Genomic DNA, 18,123 nt, shown 5'->3' on the forward strand with positions numbered 1-18,123 from the left:
AGTTGGGAAGAAGTGGCCAAGTATTTTCCCAATGTCAAGTCATGTTGGACAGAATGGGAAACCCTAAATTTGAAAGATGGACTCTTTTGGCAGAAACTACTAGACCACGACAACAAAGAGGAGAGAAGGCAAATCGTTGTGCCTTAATTTCAGATTTCGGAGTTGCTAGAAGAAATCTATGCTGGGGTGTCGGAAGGATATCTTGTTTTCAACTATTTCAGCTAATGAAATGAGGCATACCCTCTACCAAACTAGGAGGACTCTACTGCCGCCGACTCAATAAATAATGGAAAACGAGGACTTCGAGAAGAGTCTCCGGCTCAAATAGTGATGGGAAGAGAACTCCGTCTCTCATAGGATAGGATCTTAAATTTGATGGCCCGGCAGGAATAGTTATTACTAAGAAGAACTACGTCAGTGATCAGTATAAAAGAATGGATGTTATTTATAGTCAAGTTCGCATTTTCATTCAAGATTAATGAAGGACACCTTTGGTGTCAATGCCAAAGACCAGAGATACAATAACAGTGACTTGATTTCGCTTTACAATCCTAAGAGACAAAAGTGTCTGTCAGTGAAATTTCAAACATCCTGCAATGTGCCATAAATTCTGGAAGGCATCTACAATGTTCTCTACAGAATACCAAAAACGGCGCGGGGTGTAGCTCGCATCATTCATTTTATCCGACTGGCTTATTATTATGGAAACCACGAAGACGCTGAGCTGTGGCAAACCCAACCGAAGCCAGATTTGACACTCGATTAATTTATGGTACAATCATTCTAATGATCGAAAAAGTCGGTACGGCGTGATCTGTGAAGTGCAGGATGACCTGTTTACTGCTTTAGTTGAGTATGCTCTCGCATATTGTGTGACTAAGGATTTGCAAATGTATGAAGGAGTAGCTGAGATTTTCTGCAGAAAATTGGGGAAAATTCTAAAAAATAGCTGCGTCGGTCTAACCCCGAGGAAAGCACTTAGATAACTAATGAAGAGACTGGTAGAAAGATGCCGGGTTACCAAAGAGGCATCCCTTTAGAAGCCAACCTATAAGGATGTCTTAAACGCTTTCTGTTCTTTAAAGCATGAGTTGTTTGCCGAGGATCTGAAATGCCTGATAATTCCCAAGCTTGTATGAGGATTTGATAACTTGGACTGGAGGATGATTCCTCAGCATGTAGAACTACCTTACAAAGCATAAAAGTGGCTAACGGCATTTAAGCTAAATTCTCTCATGCATAGTAAACTTTGCATCGATATTAATAACAAACAATACTTGTTTTTGTAAGATGACAAAAGTGGTGACATGTAGAATTCCATAACGAATTCATTGATGTAAAAAACCCAATTTTGATAAGAATTTCAATTTGCCACATCAGGTTTACAGGCGTGCAAGTTGCAGTGGCGAATTTACCATAAAGTCAACAAAGGTCATGACGGCACATTATGGGAGCGGCAAAATTTGGGGCAATTTAAGTATGGAGAGTATATGTTTTTTAAATTGCATTGAGAATATTTGTTTCAAGTCTTTATTTCAAACTGTAGCAGTACAATAGCAAGTGCTGCCTTGAAACATGTTTAAAACTGTCATCGATCTTCATTGGGAAAAAACAAGTTAAATGCTATTGCGTTGTTTATAGTTGTCAGATTTGTTTTTGTCAATAGACTTAAAGAAATTATTCGTGATTTTGCAGCTGAAAAAATCAAGTCGCAAAAAAACCTGTGAATGTGACTGTTGGAAAAAGAGAACTGGAAAATGGAGTTATTGACCTATTTGTAATAATATAAACAAAATAAATGAGATTCTGGGCATTATTTTTGTTTACTTATCGTCGTAATCCTCTTAAAATAATCAAAAATATTATTGAGAAAACACAAAAAAAATTATCGAAATCGTATTTTTTGTTAAAATAACGGCGGCGAATTTCAAATTCTCTAAGGGTGGTCAAAAGTTCAAATCCGTTACAGGCAAGTTGTGGTGAGCTGGTATACTCCTTAACGTCGTTCTTTGAAGAAAAGTGTAAATTCTTATTTTTACAAGAGGTCCTGTTCCAGCATCGCTATTTTCATCTCGGGGGCACGATCGACGGGTACGCGCGACATCTGTGGAGACACGTGAAAGGTTAGGGAATTTTCCGGAACAATGTCTAGCTAGTACATACGGGCCCTCGCCGCTAGGAGGCCAGATCAAGTCGGAATATTGGTGCGACTTTTAAATTGAACTACATAGTAGTAAATAAATACAATGTAAATAAATTTTTCTAGTAGTGTGATCGCGTGTATTAGATCAGTTGACTATTTTGTTTATCGAGTGTTTTAATTCACACCTTAATGGCCGATAAGAACGCTACAGTAATTATTACTGTAGTTAATTATTATTAGTTAATGTACTGATCTTTGAGGTACTCCATATGTGATTTCTAAAGCATCGCTTTGTACTTTTTCCATGCAAAAAGCAAAGTTTTAAAAACTATCCACTGAAATTTTGTGGAACACACAGTCAAAGGCCTTCTAACGATTAAAAATCGGCCTTTATTGTTATCACAGCTTTGCTGTTATTTAGTATTATATACTATATACTTGTGGTTAAAACTTCAATAGCACCTTGCCATGTTATTCTTCGAATAGCACGTTACATGATGAATATATTATTATTTTGAATTATTAAAAGAGTGTGGAATTTTTGTACATTTAATTGTACAATACGATAAAAAATACTTAATTCTCATATTTTAGCCATGATTTGGTCTCAAGAGCCTGTAGATCTATTTGACTGCCGCACTCGAAGTTGGTATATAGAAGCTGCATCGTCCCCCAAAGATATATTGATCTTAGTGGATAGATCTGGATCTATGACAGGTAGTTTTTTAATAGATTTTGCTTTTAGATCAAATACCATTTTTTTTTTAATTTTTAGGGATGCGCAGAGAAATTGCTCGTCATGTTGTCCATAACCTCTTAGACACATTAGGAAACAATGACTACATTAATATTTATACGTTTAGTAATACGACAGATCCTTTGGTTCCATGTTTTGATAATAAATTAGTACAGGTAGGATATTAAAAGTAGGGTATAATTATAGGATTATTGGTCATAAAGAGACTAGTTTCAATAGTCAGGGAAATTCGAATTTTTTTTTAAATTTTCCAACATATTTATGGCTTAGTTTGAAAATGATTGCAGGAATTACCAATCGTATACTACAAATTTTAAAATATTTTCCAAAATATTCTCGTGATTCGTGCACATTTAATTAATTTTTCCAAAGGTTTATAGTAAATACAACCTTATCTGGAGACCCTGTGTGGTCAACCGTTGAATAAAATTTATTGATTTATAATTTTATTATATTCTAAGTGGTAGACTATTTGAGAGAATTGATGAAATATCTCCAGATTGTTAACGATACTCACTCTATAAAAAAAATAATTCTTGACCCATTTTTTTTACCCCTAGGCAAACTTGGCCAACATTCGAGTTTTCAAAGAGAGCATGACTGACTTTAAAACGGAGCAAATCGCCAATCTTTCATTAGCATTGTCAACAGCTTTTGAGATCCTCCAGGCTTATCGGGAAAGCAAATTAGGTAAATATTTGGCATTAAATCTTATTTTACATTATACACTACCTCCTATGCCTCCTAAGCATAACTAGTAGCGCGCTACCACGACATTTGGAACACAACATCTTCAGTCAATTCAATGAAGATGTTGCGTGTCAATGCTATGAGGTCGTGCCACTAGCGATGCTTGAATAGCGTTTTCCTATGATCTTATAACATATATTATTATTATAATTTTAGGAGCCAATTGTAACCAAGCTATTATGCTGGTAACAGATAATAGCCAAGACAATTACAAAGAGGTTTTTGAGAAATACAACTGGGATAATCTTCCGATTGTCACCGTAAGAGTGTTTACTTACTTAATAGGAAGGGAAGTCAGCGATACAAGAAATGTTAAGTGGATGGCTTGTGCCAATCAAGGTAACTTATCATTTTTCTTGTTTATAATTAAAAAAAAAAATGTTTTTTTAAATCAAACATTTTTTTACAGGAGGTGCCTGCAATTTACACAAGTTCTATGTATTTTTTTTTTAATCTTTTACATTTTTATTGATTTCTTGCACGCAACATCCTAGCAATAAATATTTATAATTCACATGCCGCTATTTTTCTGAAGCAAATCTATTTGAAATAAGTAGGGAGACATCTACTGTTCAGTTTGTTCGAAGGTTTGTCCATAAATTTTTTCCAAACAGAAGTCTTAGGGACTTCATGGTCTCTTTCATAGGGATCATGGATCTGTGCATTGAATTATGCGTTTTGCTTTTTTACCATTACAAATTTATGTAGCTTTTTACCTCTAGCCGTGGACGTCAAATCTGAAAAAGCTGAATCTCCAAAATTTGAAATCATGATTGCTCTGAATTTTAAATATTTATAATTTAAAAAAATCAAATTATGAACTGCAAGTCTTTGATAAATCTGTCTGCACGGCATTAATAAAAGACAAGTTAATAAAAAAATATATCTAGATGTTTAATTGGGTTGGTTTGGGTATATTTGTACATGATTTTTTAATTGACCTCTTTGATGTACTATTTACGGTTTTAAAAAAAAAATTTGTTCCAGACTTTTAAAGCCATTTTACGTATTGCTTCAGTCACTTAATGTCTTCCATACATTGGAAATAATTTCTCCTATTATTACTATCTTTTGCGACATATAAGTTGTTTCTTTTGATATAGGAGGTTAAAGTTGTACACCGTGTGCATACCGCGCGACTATGATGATCTTTATACTATTATTATTGCAACATTTCTCGCACAATATAAACAGTTTGCTGCAAACTGAATAAATGCTGAATGATTCAATGTGTTAAATGGGATATGAGCCCTTTTGCTCCTTTGACGACGGGATAATTCTTGGTTTCAGGACCATATTCTCTTCAGTTCTAGCATTGGATTTTTATATTTTGATCTTTTATTTGCCTCTTTGTCGGTGATCTGATAATTTGAAGGAACGAAAATATCTATTCTCAGGCATTGCTTTTTTGCTTTGTCTTTCAACACTAGGTCTGTATGTCTAATCTGCTATAATCTGATCTTGGATGTAAGGCACCAAGAATAGGCATTTGTCTTCTGATTTTCCTATCTATTGCTTTGCTAATTTTTTTATACCATAACTGTGTTAGACCAACGAAACTACTAGTGTTGGAATCGCTGACGGTATATTTTTGTCATTTAGCAAGTTTTAAGCATTTCTCTTGTTCTGCGCCGATTTTCTTGGGCAAGTTTTATTTTCATTTGTTTTTGATGAATGTTTTCATTTCCTTCTAATGAAAGGTATTTACTAATTTCATGCTCTTCAATAGACCAAACAATGGTTGTTAGTTCAGCCCATTTTTCAAATCACAAATTTCGTACATATCCTTGCTGAATTCTTCCGTAGGGGTCTCCAAATCTTGGCAATATCACAACATCTAAGAAGAGCAGTGCTGACTAATTTTTCTTCAATTTAATTTTTTTTTCTGGACTGATATCCGGCGTGTTATCTGTGTAAGACTGTGCAGAGCAGGGCCACTGCAAAGAGAGGCTGTACAAAGAGTAACGGTAATAGTAAGGGTGATGGCCTATTATTTGTTTGCTATATATGTTTTATCGTTTTTTGGTATGATTTGGTATAAATTATTATTCTTTTCTTGCAAAAAAGAAAAACTTTCCTATGCAGAATTATTTTTTGCAATATTATTTAATATTGGCCTTTTGATGGATACACCTCGTAAAGGTTTCAAATTAACGCGGGAGTCTCTCAGGAATAAATCTTGGCTCCAACTCTCTTCCTGTTATATATTTACAATTTTGTCAACAAGAATTTTAATCCAATTTACAGCTCTGCTAATGACAGTACAGTATTGATATATTGATATCTTTCTTAATCCTAGCCCCCAACCAGATATCAGTGGACACCTAGTGCCATAGGCGTCGCCATGTAGCAGGAATAACTAACTAAAGCAGCTTCTCGAAAACTTGTGCTCTCTTTAAAACCAAAAAGGTTGTATACACCGTAATAGCCTTTAACGCTTTACAAGTCTTCATTCAAGAGATTCATCCATCTCTTGATTATTGCTCTTATATATACCGGGTGGTGCGTCGCCGAGCGGAACATAGGAAATCCCATGTAAATTTTAAGGGGGTCAATTATTGGCTTCCCTGTACATTTTACAGAAAAACTGTAAGATAACTTTTTGAAGAGACCAATCTGGTAAACCCTCGTGCAAAGTTTCAAAAAATTTTAATAAGCGAATATTGAATTATTCAATTAAATGTAATTGCAAAATTACCAAATTTTCGGTTCAGGTAAAACAAGACATCAGCCACCAGCAAACAATTTGTTATAAGACTTTGTCAAATCTGACGTACAGCCGAATACAAGAAATGTTTTTTTTTCGTTTTATCAATCTCACAACCATACATTCAAAGTAAGGCACGTTAACATTACTTTCTTATCTAAACTTTTATTTAATATAACGATGAAGTTATATTAAATATTTATATCTATTTTTTCGTCGATTGAATAATTCATACTTGTTTTCAAATATCGACTGTCACTGATTTATTGACACTTTTCCTTACGTAAGTGACAATATTAATTATACTGGTGCCCGTTTGGTTTTACCTGAACCGAAAATTTGGTAATTGGCGTGATAGTTCCTTTTTTAGCTCTGCTATTTTTGAATACATTAGTATTTTTCAAGGATACCGTGTTTTGTGCTGGTTTTTAATGACTTTTCGCAGTGGGGTTTTTGATTTCCTCAGATCTTCATCTATTATCGAAAATAGTTTTTTTTTAATATTTTTTTTTAAATCCATGATTTCTACTGTTTAAAAAGCATCAGGGTTTTTATGGTGTATTTTAGCGTTATCTTAAAATTCAGGATTTTTCGAATAATTATTAATATTATTATTATTAATGCATGAGTTTAAATGTTTAAATATGTAAATGTAGATTTTTTGCAGGCTAAAACAGTTCATAATCATTAAAAAAATCATTAAAAATTATATGGTTGGCAGAATTATTTGCTGGCACGCCCTCATGTGGTTAATAAACTGTATAATATTATTAGTCTGTAGCTGGTACTTGAAAGATTCTTACTTTAAGATCATCAGCAAACATGAGATTACAATCTCATGACTAACACTATCAAATACCTTTAAAAGTCCGCATAAAAAAGTATCGACTCCTTGGTAGGTCAACTGAAAATATTGATATATTATAAGATTCGTTACCACGAATCTCTCGTTTCAAAAATTCCCTTCATAATAGTTGAATGGAAACCAAATAATCCAACAACTTAGGTACATCTTTTTGCATACAAATGCCGCTCTGCAGGTGGAAAAATCGCGTATATCTCCAGATTTAAACAAGGGAATAATAAGTGAATCAATAAAGAATAAGTGGATTATTTCTAGGAGTATTTCCTTAATGTTTTCTTAGTGTGGCAACATCAAATAAATTCCATAAAAGAAAATAATAATTTACTTAGGTATTTTGCCTAATATACAAAAAAATCACCTATTATAGGCTACTACGTGCACTTAAGCACTTATGCGGAGGTACGCGAAGAAGTACTGCACTATATCCCAGTCATGGCTCGCCCTATGGTGCTGAATGGTAACCAGAAACCCAATCCTTCCTGGTCGCCAGTTTATGCGGACGTAACCGATCCGAAACTTACCAATTGGTTGTGGGTTAACCGGCAGAGGAATATGCAAAGAGAGCGATATCTGATGTTTAGCAAGTATAAGGACTTGATGTCGCCATATGAGATTGATAAAATGTTTGTGCACCAACAGAAAATGGTAAGTTTAAGGGAGTAATTTAAGTATATATTTGAAGTAAATAAAGGGAAGACACGGATTGATGTTATACGGTTTCTTTTAGAAACAAGATGTTTATGGGGACACTCAAACGTACCATCTTATGACATCTGTATCGCTGCCGGTTTATGATAAGAAGCCACGACAAGTAAGTTTTGTATAATATTAAAAAAATCTATAAGGGACTTAAAAGCGAATTGGAACAATGAAAAATTTGAAATTATTGAAGTAAAGAAAAAATCGGAATAGTATGTATATGTTAAAAGAGGTAAGAAAAACTAAGCTTGGATTTCCAATAAACATTCAGACCAATTTTATCAGTTCAACCTATACTATTATGTCATTAAAACATTGAAAGTCTAGAATCAGTAAAAAACAACTTTGTTTGAGTTCAACATGTGCTCAGAGGCAAGGATGTTTTTTGTTTAGAAACATATTCACCAATTCTCTGTTGTCAAGTTTACACACATTTTCAAAAGAGAAAATGTTCAGCTGTATATTAGCACATATCATAATGTTAATTCAACTTATTTATGTTGGATTTTGGATTAAAATAAAAAGTAGAACTAGATATAACCTATTTAAAGAACAGAAATACCATTTTCAAATAAAAAAAATATTAATATTTTTATTCCTAAAACCGCTTTAAAAAATGTGGAATGGCAACACCGCAAACAAAAGCTCAGTGATGCGCGAAATGTCATTTTGTCAAATGGCTTTATGTTTACATTCGACATTGGTGTCGAGAAACATCGACTCGACAACTCGTCGAGACTCGACATGTTCTGTGCTTTTAGTTTTTGGTTGAAAAAGGAAAAAGGTCTCATTTCAGTGTTTTTGTGAACTATTACGTTGTTAGGATGGTGAAAGCATGTCATTTTTGAAAACATCTTGTCGAACTTGCATTGTCTTATTTATTTAATGTAACACGACGTTTCGGTTGGTAAGTATCTCCAACCGTTATCAAGTGTAAACACTTGAAAAACACACAAAGTTTAAAGAATTCACGAAAAATCTAAGAAAATTTATCAGTAGACTGAAAATCACAGATTTTCATATGGCTTAGGTAAGAAATTTATTTTTTTAATTAGAGTTAGAGTTATGTATGATTTGTTCTTATCAAATGCCCTGCTAAAATCAGTGTAAAGGAAGAAAGTAGAAAATTTTCTTTGTTTTAATAATTTAGTGATGAGATGTAAGATGTCAAGGCACGTTTCTCGTATAAGACTACATTTTGTAAAAAAATAAATAAAAAGACGTCTAGCGTATTTATTTGAATTTTCCTTTTATTACATAATTGAAAAGACCGTCGTACCCATTTAAAATATAGATTTATTTCAAAACTGTGTGTAAAATGGATTTTATGCATAAATAAATATTCAATTTTTACATATTTATATAAATTTTAAAACCCTTATGTTGAGAATACCAAATGTGTATGAACTCTTACATATTTTACTAGTAGCTCCTATATACTTTATTTTTTCCTATACTTGCTATGAATCTACGGGCAATATTTTAATTTCTTACCCTTATACAGATCAGAATTTATTTAAATTTTAAAACCATTGTGTTAAGAATGTCTTTGTAACCCCTACTATATTTTAGTATATATTTTGTTTTTTCCTATACTTGCCACGATATGGGCAATATTTTAATTTTTTATATATGTATAAGACAGGTCCCAATTAAGAAAATGATAAATTCAATTTTTAAACAATTTCCCAGAAGTTATATCTGTACCTTGGTAGAAAAAGGGCCAATGTCCAAATTTCCGATATTTGAGTTATAGGCATAGGAAGTTAGTTTATTAATGACTTAACATTATTGAAAAGGCCAAAGTCCAAAATACTTGTGTTTTAGCGAAATAAACAAAATACACAAAGGCCTATGTCCAATTCTAGTTAATAGAAAAAAGGCCAATCTCTGGACTTAGGCCTTTTCAATATAGTAGAATAATAAATTAAATGGCCAAAGTCCATTCCATAATATGGACATTGGCCCTTTTGTATTATTTTATTTAGGAGAATGACCTTAAGATTTTAATGCGTACCTAGTTTTTATAACCTTAAATTTTTAGTGTAATTTATTATATTATTAGTAAACTGTGTTCTGTATTTGAATAACGTTAAATTATCAAAATGAGCAAAAGGACCCTGGAAATTTTTCAGAGATGACTGAGAAAAAACTAAAAAACGTGTAAGGAATGAAAAAAGTTGTCTGGAAAATAAAAGAAGGGATCGCAAAGAAAAAGGAAAAGAATATAAGACAAAAAAAAGGAATCCTACAAAGGGCAAAAGAGCTAAAGGAGCCATGCGAATGTAAACTAAAATGTTGGCAGAAAATTTGAAGATATCCGAAGGCAGAATCTATTTAGAGATTTCTACAATTTATCAAGGCATGGTCAAGATCAGTTTATAGCGGAAACTGTTAAGGAATGTGCAAAATTTAGAGAACGACAAAAAAAATCAGCTGATAAGCAAATTAAACCTAATCGAAGAAACTTTTCAAGAAAGTACTTTCTCACAAATGAAGATCACAAGAATTTGGAGGTTTGTCAGAAAATGTACCTAAATACTTTTGATTTGACCCTTAAAAAAGTGAGAGCAATTGTCGAAAAAAAAAATTAAATGATTCAAATATTTGCTCTTCAGACGGTCGGAGAAAACATCAAAATCATAAAATTACCGAGGAAAAAAGAGATTTTATTAAATCACATATTAATAGTTTTCCTACATACAGCAGTCATTACTCTAGAGAGAGGACATCAAAAAAATATTTAAGTCCCGATCTTTCAATTGCCCAAATGTATCGACTTTACATTCAGCATTGCGAGGAACAAAACATAAGACCCGAAAAAGAGTCACTTTACAGACAGATTTTTAATGAAGAATTCAACTTTTGATTTCATGCCCCTGCGAACGACACTTGCTCTAAATGTAAAGTTAAAGACATTTGATGGTAAAAATCTTACAGAAGAAGAAGAAAAAACTAAAATTGAAGTTTTGGAACAAAGAAACACTCACTTAAACCTCTCTGAAATGGCTTACAAACTTAAGTCACTAGATAAAGAAAACAGCAAGAAAGACATCAAATTTGTTGTTGCATCATTCGACCTACAAAAGTGCTTACTCACACCATATTTGCGTAATGGCCTTTGTTTTTATAAAAGACAACTCTGGACTTATAATTTAACTGTTCATCAGACTTCAACTGCCGGCAATTTGGGAATTTGCTTTTATGGGATGAGACAATTGCTGCTCGTGGAGGTCAAGAAATTGCTTCATGCGTCCGAAAATACATCTTGTCATTACCAAAGGAAACGGAAGTTTTAAATCTTTATAGTGATTCATGTTCGGGGCAAAACAGAATTTTTTTTATGTGTACTATGATGAACTATGTCTTGAAAGAATGTCAAGATCTAGGACATAATTTGCAAGAAATCAACCACAAATTTATGGAGCCTGGTCATACTCATATGAAGACCGACAAAATCCATGCAGCAATCGAAATATGCAAGAAAAAAAAACAACTGCTGAAATAGAAGTCCCCCATGACTGGACTAATTTTATAAGAACTGTGCGCCGAAATCCACCCCTACAAGTTAAGGAAATGTTACAAAAAGACTTATTTTAGCAGCCTTTTGACGGAAAAATTGGTCCATAGAAAAAAAAATGAGATTGCTGAAGTTATTCCGTGGATGCGGATTAAATGGATGAAGTTCTCCGTTAAACACCAGTTTCAGATTTTTTACAAAACGAGCTTTAACGATAGTAAAGAGTTTAAGGTTGTTGACCTGAGAAGAGGTTCTGTACGAAACCGGCCTGCGATTTTGGATATTGATGTGCCTAAACCTATAAATCAAGAACCTTTACCATTGGCAGATCTTAAAATCAAAGATTTGTTAGATTTGCTGCCTTACATTAGCGATTATAACAAACCATTTTATGAGAACTTATAAAGATCTTCCGACTTAAATGTTGAAGATATACTGAGCATGAAGAAAATAACTAACTTTCTCTGTTATTTTAGTGTAGGTATCATAAGCAGTAAAGATTTATGGCCACAGAAAATTAATTTTCTAATGCTAAAAAATACGAATTTCGTGTATAAATAAAGATTATTTTCGTAATTGGGATTCTTTTATTGTAGCAAAAAGGCCGATGTCCATTAGCTCTTTAATACCGCCTTGGCCAATGTCCATTTTTTTTTGCAATTTAGAAGACTAACAATACATTTTTAAAAAGAATCCCTTCTTAAGATTTAAAATCCAAAAAATAAGTAAAGTAGGAAAAAAGGGTCACAACTTATAAAAATATAAAGTCAATCCACCTCATTAACCCTCTTTTTATCAAAACAGCTGAAATGGACATTGGCCTTTATTCTACTAAAGTACAAATATAAATATTAAAACCATCGTGTTAGAAATATAGTGTCTATAAATACCTATATATTTTACTAAGATTTCCTGTATATATTATTATTTTTTTCATTTACTTGCCACGATCCTATGGGTAATATTTTTATTTTTCATCTTTATATCAAATTATTATTATTATTATTCATCTTTATCTTATCATCTTTATTATTATAGAAAAAGATAGCGACAATCAGATTCGTATTTTATCGAATGCTACTTTTAACGTAATTTTGTTTCAAATGGCGATTTTCAGAAATCTCTCCAGATTTTAATTCTCATATATCCTCATTCTTAACAAATGTTTCCATTGATTTTTTTTTAATAACAAAATTAAATATGTTGTCGTATTAATATATATCGTATATTTCTATAAATAAAAATTATATTTCTTTGTTCAAAATTGCAATTTTTAACGAAATTTTCATGGGCTTAAAAGATTTAAATGGCTTTCAAAATATTTTTTAAACATTTTGGCGCAAAATCTGTATTTCTTAATGAAATTCGATTAAGAAATTAATTTCCTCAAAATATATTGAAATGGTAGCCAATAAAACAAATAAATTATGCATTTATTTCGAAATTATGTGCTAAAAATCTGCTACGATTGTTAATAAAATCCTATATAAAACTGATTCTATTTTATCGATTAAGAATTGACAAGAATTATTAATTTGTTTCAAAATTATCTGCTTGAAATCGAATCCACTTAAATTATGTATCGATTTAAAAACTGTGCACCTAAAATCCGTATTTTTAACAATTATCGCCATAAAATTGAATTTCATATTTATTTGAATTATGCATCAATTTGAAAATACCGTACTTGAAATACTTTTATAGAAAAAAAATTAAAATAATTAAAAATTCTTTGATCTACTGTGGTTTAAATAAATCACATACTAACGACAATATACTATATATTAGAGGTATGATGGTATATTAATACTCTGTTTTCTAAACTCTCAGAATATAACCGAAAAACAGCAAGTAAACGAAGCTGTATGGATCACTGTCACCCGAGAGGTAACCATTGAGTACACGCTATAAATATTAGAAAAACGTGTAATTTTTTAGACAGATATTGATTTTAGTCCATGGTTATTAAATGGTCCAGTCGTTAGATCCACAGTCGCTCGCTAGTGTGGAGTTTTATAGTGATTTTTCTTGTTTAGGTACAAGAGAATATTATTAGCTAGATAAGTAATAATAGTAGAATAGATTATAAACTTAGTTAGCGGGTTTAGATTAGAATTTACTTAGAATTATAACAAGATATGTATTAATAAGCCTTTTTTAGTGTGGAGTATGATTTATTATATCTATCTACTAAGAATATAAATTAAATCAAATAAAAAAATGCTTTGCTATAAAAAGATAAACAAAAACACAATATATGTATTTTTTCAATAAAACAATATACAGGGTGTTTGGAAGGTGAGTAGCCAAACGGAAATGGTGAGGTTACTGGCTATTAAAAACGCATAGTATTTTTTTGTTTTTCCTCAGATTTAAGAAGTAATATATTTTTTCCTTTTTTTATTAGATTTTCTCCGTTTTTTTACTTTAACCTTCATTTTTTTTTTAATTTTTGGCCAAAATGGCGCACAATTAATTTTATTTTAAAGAGTAATGTTGTCTCATTCAGATTTAGGTAATAACTGAAAAAAAAATTTAAAGAGAAACTAATAGCGGAGTAACAAACTTCCTCAAATTAATAGAAAAAAAATGTTACGTCAATTTTACAATGGAAAAAATAATAATAAAAAAAAAGTTGTGGGGTTTTAAAATGTGTTAAAAAACTTCTTTAGTTAATAGTCTTTCTAACGATGTGCCACATGTAACAAAATAATTAAGTAACTTACGAAAAACAAATAAATTTATCTTCAAGGACGCGTGAACCATCTTGAAAGCAACCTAATTGAGCAGGTATAAACTTATGCCTCTTTCGAACACAGCTAAACCTGTTACGCTATAATCTTCTTTATCATTCGGCGACACTCCCTTTGTGCCCCGCTACCTTAGACTGTTAGGCCCTCCTCACATGGGGAGACTGAAAAGAAACCGTAGTAGCTTAGATACGGAGAGATTAGAGACTGGGCGACTAGACAACCCCGCTTGCGTATTTCAATGGCGCCACTCACACAGAGCTACTCGAATCGCGGCGACTAAGAAACGAACGTAATCCGAGTATCCGCGACCCAACTTGCTTGTCGCCGTGCTACTTCAGTATCGACAGTATCTTAAGCGCAGCGATTAAAAATGGAGCAAATTAGTAATATAAAATTTGTACAAGAAGTGAAAAAATGCTCTGTACTCTATAATTATAAAATAAAAGGGTACTCAAGAAGAGATATCACTGGCAAAGCTTGGATTAAAGTCCGCAAAGTAGTAGATCTCACAGGTAAGCTCGCAATATCTTAAATTAAATAAAATACATAAATGAAAAGTGTGCCTGCAGTTTAGTTTATATTTTGACAAATATTTTATACATGGTAAAGTACTTTTATGTGCAATATTTCCATTGCCATGGTAGCGAAGCTCGAGGAGTGAGAAAGTGGCTTGCTAAATAATTCCTGATCTCATTAGCAGTAGCCCGTGGATGTAATACGAGGGCTTGGAGTATTATTGCAGTATGCCATCGGTCATTTCGGAGTCAGATTGCGGTTGAGTATATGGTATACCTTCTATAGAACGAACAAAATTATGAAGAATGCAAACGGCTTGTATTATATCAATTACTCTTGCCGTCGACCGACAGCGAACAGCCCTGTCGAGTACCTGAAATTTTTGGACCATCATGCCGAAAGCACATTCTATGCTTTTTCTTCCTCTGCTCAATCTGTAATTGAAAATTCTTTTAACGTTATCAAGAGTTCTTTGAGGGTATGGTCGCAGTAGATATGGAGTCAACGAAAAAGCTTCGTCTTCAACAAAGTAGTAAGGGAAAGCGTACTCATTTAAATCATCTGGCAATGTTGAAGGCTGAGGTATATTTAGTCTTTCATTTGTAATCCAGTGTTTTATAGCTGATGAACAAAATATTCCGCTATCACCGTTTCTGCCAGCGTATCCAGTTTCGATGACAGTGAAAAACCCATCTGCATCACTGCATGCCAATAGGACTATAGAGTGATAACTTTTATAATTGAAATTAGTTGATCCTGTGCCAGGTAGTTTTTCAATCCGGATGTGCTTCCCATCTATCGCACCTAGACAGTTCGGTAAATTCCACAGTGAATAGAAACGTTGAGCTATGGTCTTCCATTTCTGTACAGTTAGTATGGCCATATGAAGTACCTGCAAAAGAGAAAATATAATTTTAACTTTTATCATATTTTGCCATATTATATTAAGTGTTGCCAGTTGGAGGCAGCTCTCTTTGAATGATCGCAAACATGTTAATAAATTATTGACATAATCGTACCTTACACAATACATAATACATGGTGTTAAATAAGTATGTACAGGGTGTTTTTTATATTATTGACCTCCCTTTATCTTTTTTATTTGATGTTTCTCAAAAAAGTGTTTAATAGAAAAGTTTAATGATTTAAAATGAAGTTTTAGAAAAAATATTTTTTTCACCTACAGCGTACGTCAAAATTGACCAAAACAAGGGGGGATATAATTTTATAGGAAACACCCTGTATATACCTAATTAACACCCCGTATATTGTAATGTGAAGATCTTAATAATAATTATTATTTATTTACCTATCATTTCTACATTCTTTTATTTCTATATAAGGATTTTTTTTGCAGTGCGTGAGTGCAAGGAGAAATGGAAGAATCTTCGCTTTGTTTATGTCCGGCATATGAAACCCTCTCCCAGTAGTTCAGGCACCAAAAATAAAAAGTCATATTGCTTGGCGGAAGTCATGTAGTTTACACTTCCTTTTATCAAAGCGTTATGTACACCAGCTGGAAATTTATCCCCAAACCCCAGCCAATTGTCTACACTAGATCCGGAACAAGATTCGTCTGCAGATGGCTTACCGGCTGAAGAAGAAAATCCGGACTCTTTAGTACAGAATCAATCACAAACCGAAGAGCTGCTGACACCAGCAACACCCACCGCTTCCAGCCAGTTACCCGAAAGTTCATCACAAAGTACAGAAACTGGACATTCTAAGGAAGTACCAAGTGATTCTACTAGATCTCACCTACGTATAACAACCCGAAAAGCTCAGAAACGGATAATTCCAGACGGAAATAAGGAGTTCGAGAACTATCTAGAAGCTAAAACTAAAAGACTTCGCGATACCTCAAATGAAGGGGACAAAAAACCAGAAGATGGGAAAAGAACATTTTTACTCAGTCTCCTGCCTGAGATGGAACCTATGACGAACACTCAAATAAAGGCATTCAGGCGTAGAGTTTTGCAACTTATTGATGATATCATCAGTCCGGCTCCATATGTACTTACCTCTGAGTATACAAACCTATCAACAAACCCCAACCTACTCGCTTATGATTTCACCACATTCATCAATATCTACTGCTAGCAATAATCAAGTTTCTGACAGTTTATCACCCCAAAACGAAATGCCAAACGAAACGGATGTTGCAAAAACGATTATTATAACGTTGTTCGAGAAGCTTTAGGACAGTGAACTGGATATAATATTATTATATCTTATTATTATATCTTGTATTCTTGTATTCTATTATAATTTCTACTGTGTACCTATTTTCACATTTTCTATAAAAAAAAACTTAATAAAGAATATTAAGAAGCAATGTGAACTTGACATTTACCTTAAAGTAATCAATAGCCTCTCTTCAGGACTCACGCATTCCCTCATGTTGGTGTCCTTGTAAGTGATGAAAGAAGTGATTATTCTTGTAAGTTCCAAGTACGTCTCCTTCTTCATTCTGTAACATGCACGGAATTTTGAGTCAGTTTCTTGCATTTATTTCGCAGCAACAAACAATCTGCAGTTAACATTTCTCTCAATGTACGGATGGACCCAGAATTTTCTTCTACATTTCTTTCTGTATCGCCTATGATAATAATAGAGCACAATTGCTTCTACTTCGCTACTAGAACTTGACATTTTCACTTTAAAGGCAAAGCTAGAAATAAACAACCAACGTGGCGACTATTGTATTGATCCTGATTTCTGTGTGAGGAGGAGAACAAACAACTTGAGTAGTGTAGTCGCCCAGTCTCTAAGTATCTAAGCTACTACGGTTTCTTTTCAGTCTCCCCATGTGAGGAGGGCCTTACCTATCACTAACCATAATACGAGTATTATTTATTCGAGACTTGTCTTTCTCCGCTACTTCACGTATTTTTAACTCCGTTCTACGCATATTGTTTTTGTTGTTCATTTTCGTTAAGTTTTGTTCATTTTCGTTAACTTTGTTCTATTGTTACTGTTGCCTACTATAGCTGGTGCCTTTACAAACAAGAGACGCTTAAGTGAAATTGGTAGTCTAAATTGCCGTGAACCTAGAGTTCGCAGACAACGTAATGTTGCTGATGACGAACGAATTCTGGAAGCTTTTGACGAAGATCCCACAACGAGCATCCGGACTGTAGCTGCCACTCTAAACCTAAGTGTATGGAAGGTCTGGTCTGTTCTTTATGCCAACGGAAAGCATCCCTTTCATTACACTCCCGTGCAAGATCTTGAAGAAAACGACTACCAAAGACGCATTCAGTTTTGCCGCCTCTTGCTACATATGGACGTGGATAACCGCGATTTCTTGAGAAACAACCTGTGGACAGATGAATCCAAGTTTTCAAGGGAGGGACTTACCAACTTTCATAATTTGCATTATAGGGCCCCAAAAGAAAAAAACCGAAAAATGA

General features: G+C 33.2%; 1 protein-coding gene across 3 annotated transcripts in view; it reads left to right on the forward strand.

The window, feature by feature from the left end:
* The window catches only part of LOC126738338 (voltage-dependent calcium channel subunit alpha-2/delta-3), a 97,529-nt gene that overhangs the window by 31,403 nt on the left and 48,003 nt on the right, over positions 1-18,123 (forward strand). For 2 of the 3 annotated variants that reach the window (XM_050443611.1, XM_050443612.1), the window contains exons 8-14: positions 2,738-2,860; positions 2,919-3,055; positions 3,461-3,590; positions 3,807-3,989; positions 7,590-7,867; positions 7,950-8,033; positions 13,272-13,328. In XM_050443611.1, coding sequence (XP_050299568.1) covers positions 2,738-2,860; positions 2,919-3,055; positions 3,461-3,590; positions 3,807-3,989; positions 7,590-7,867; positions 7,950-8,033; positions 13,272-13,328 — 992 coding nt within the window. The remainder of the gene's footprint in view (positions 1-2,737; positions 2,861-2,918; positions 3,056-3,460; positions 3,591-3,806; positions 3,990-7,589; positions 7,868-7,949; positions 8,034-13,271; positions 13,329-18,123) is intronic. The other variant, XM_050443613.1, reaches the window with a different exon arrangement.

Source organism: Anthonomus grandis, chromosome 7, assembly GCF_022605725.1.
Source record: "Anthonomus grandis grandis chromosome 7, icAntGran1.3, whole genome shotgun sequence".
Classification (NCBI taxonomy): domain Eukaryota; kingdom Metazoa; phylum Arthropoda; class Insecta; order Coleoptera; family Curculionidae; genus Anthonomus; species Anthonomus grandis.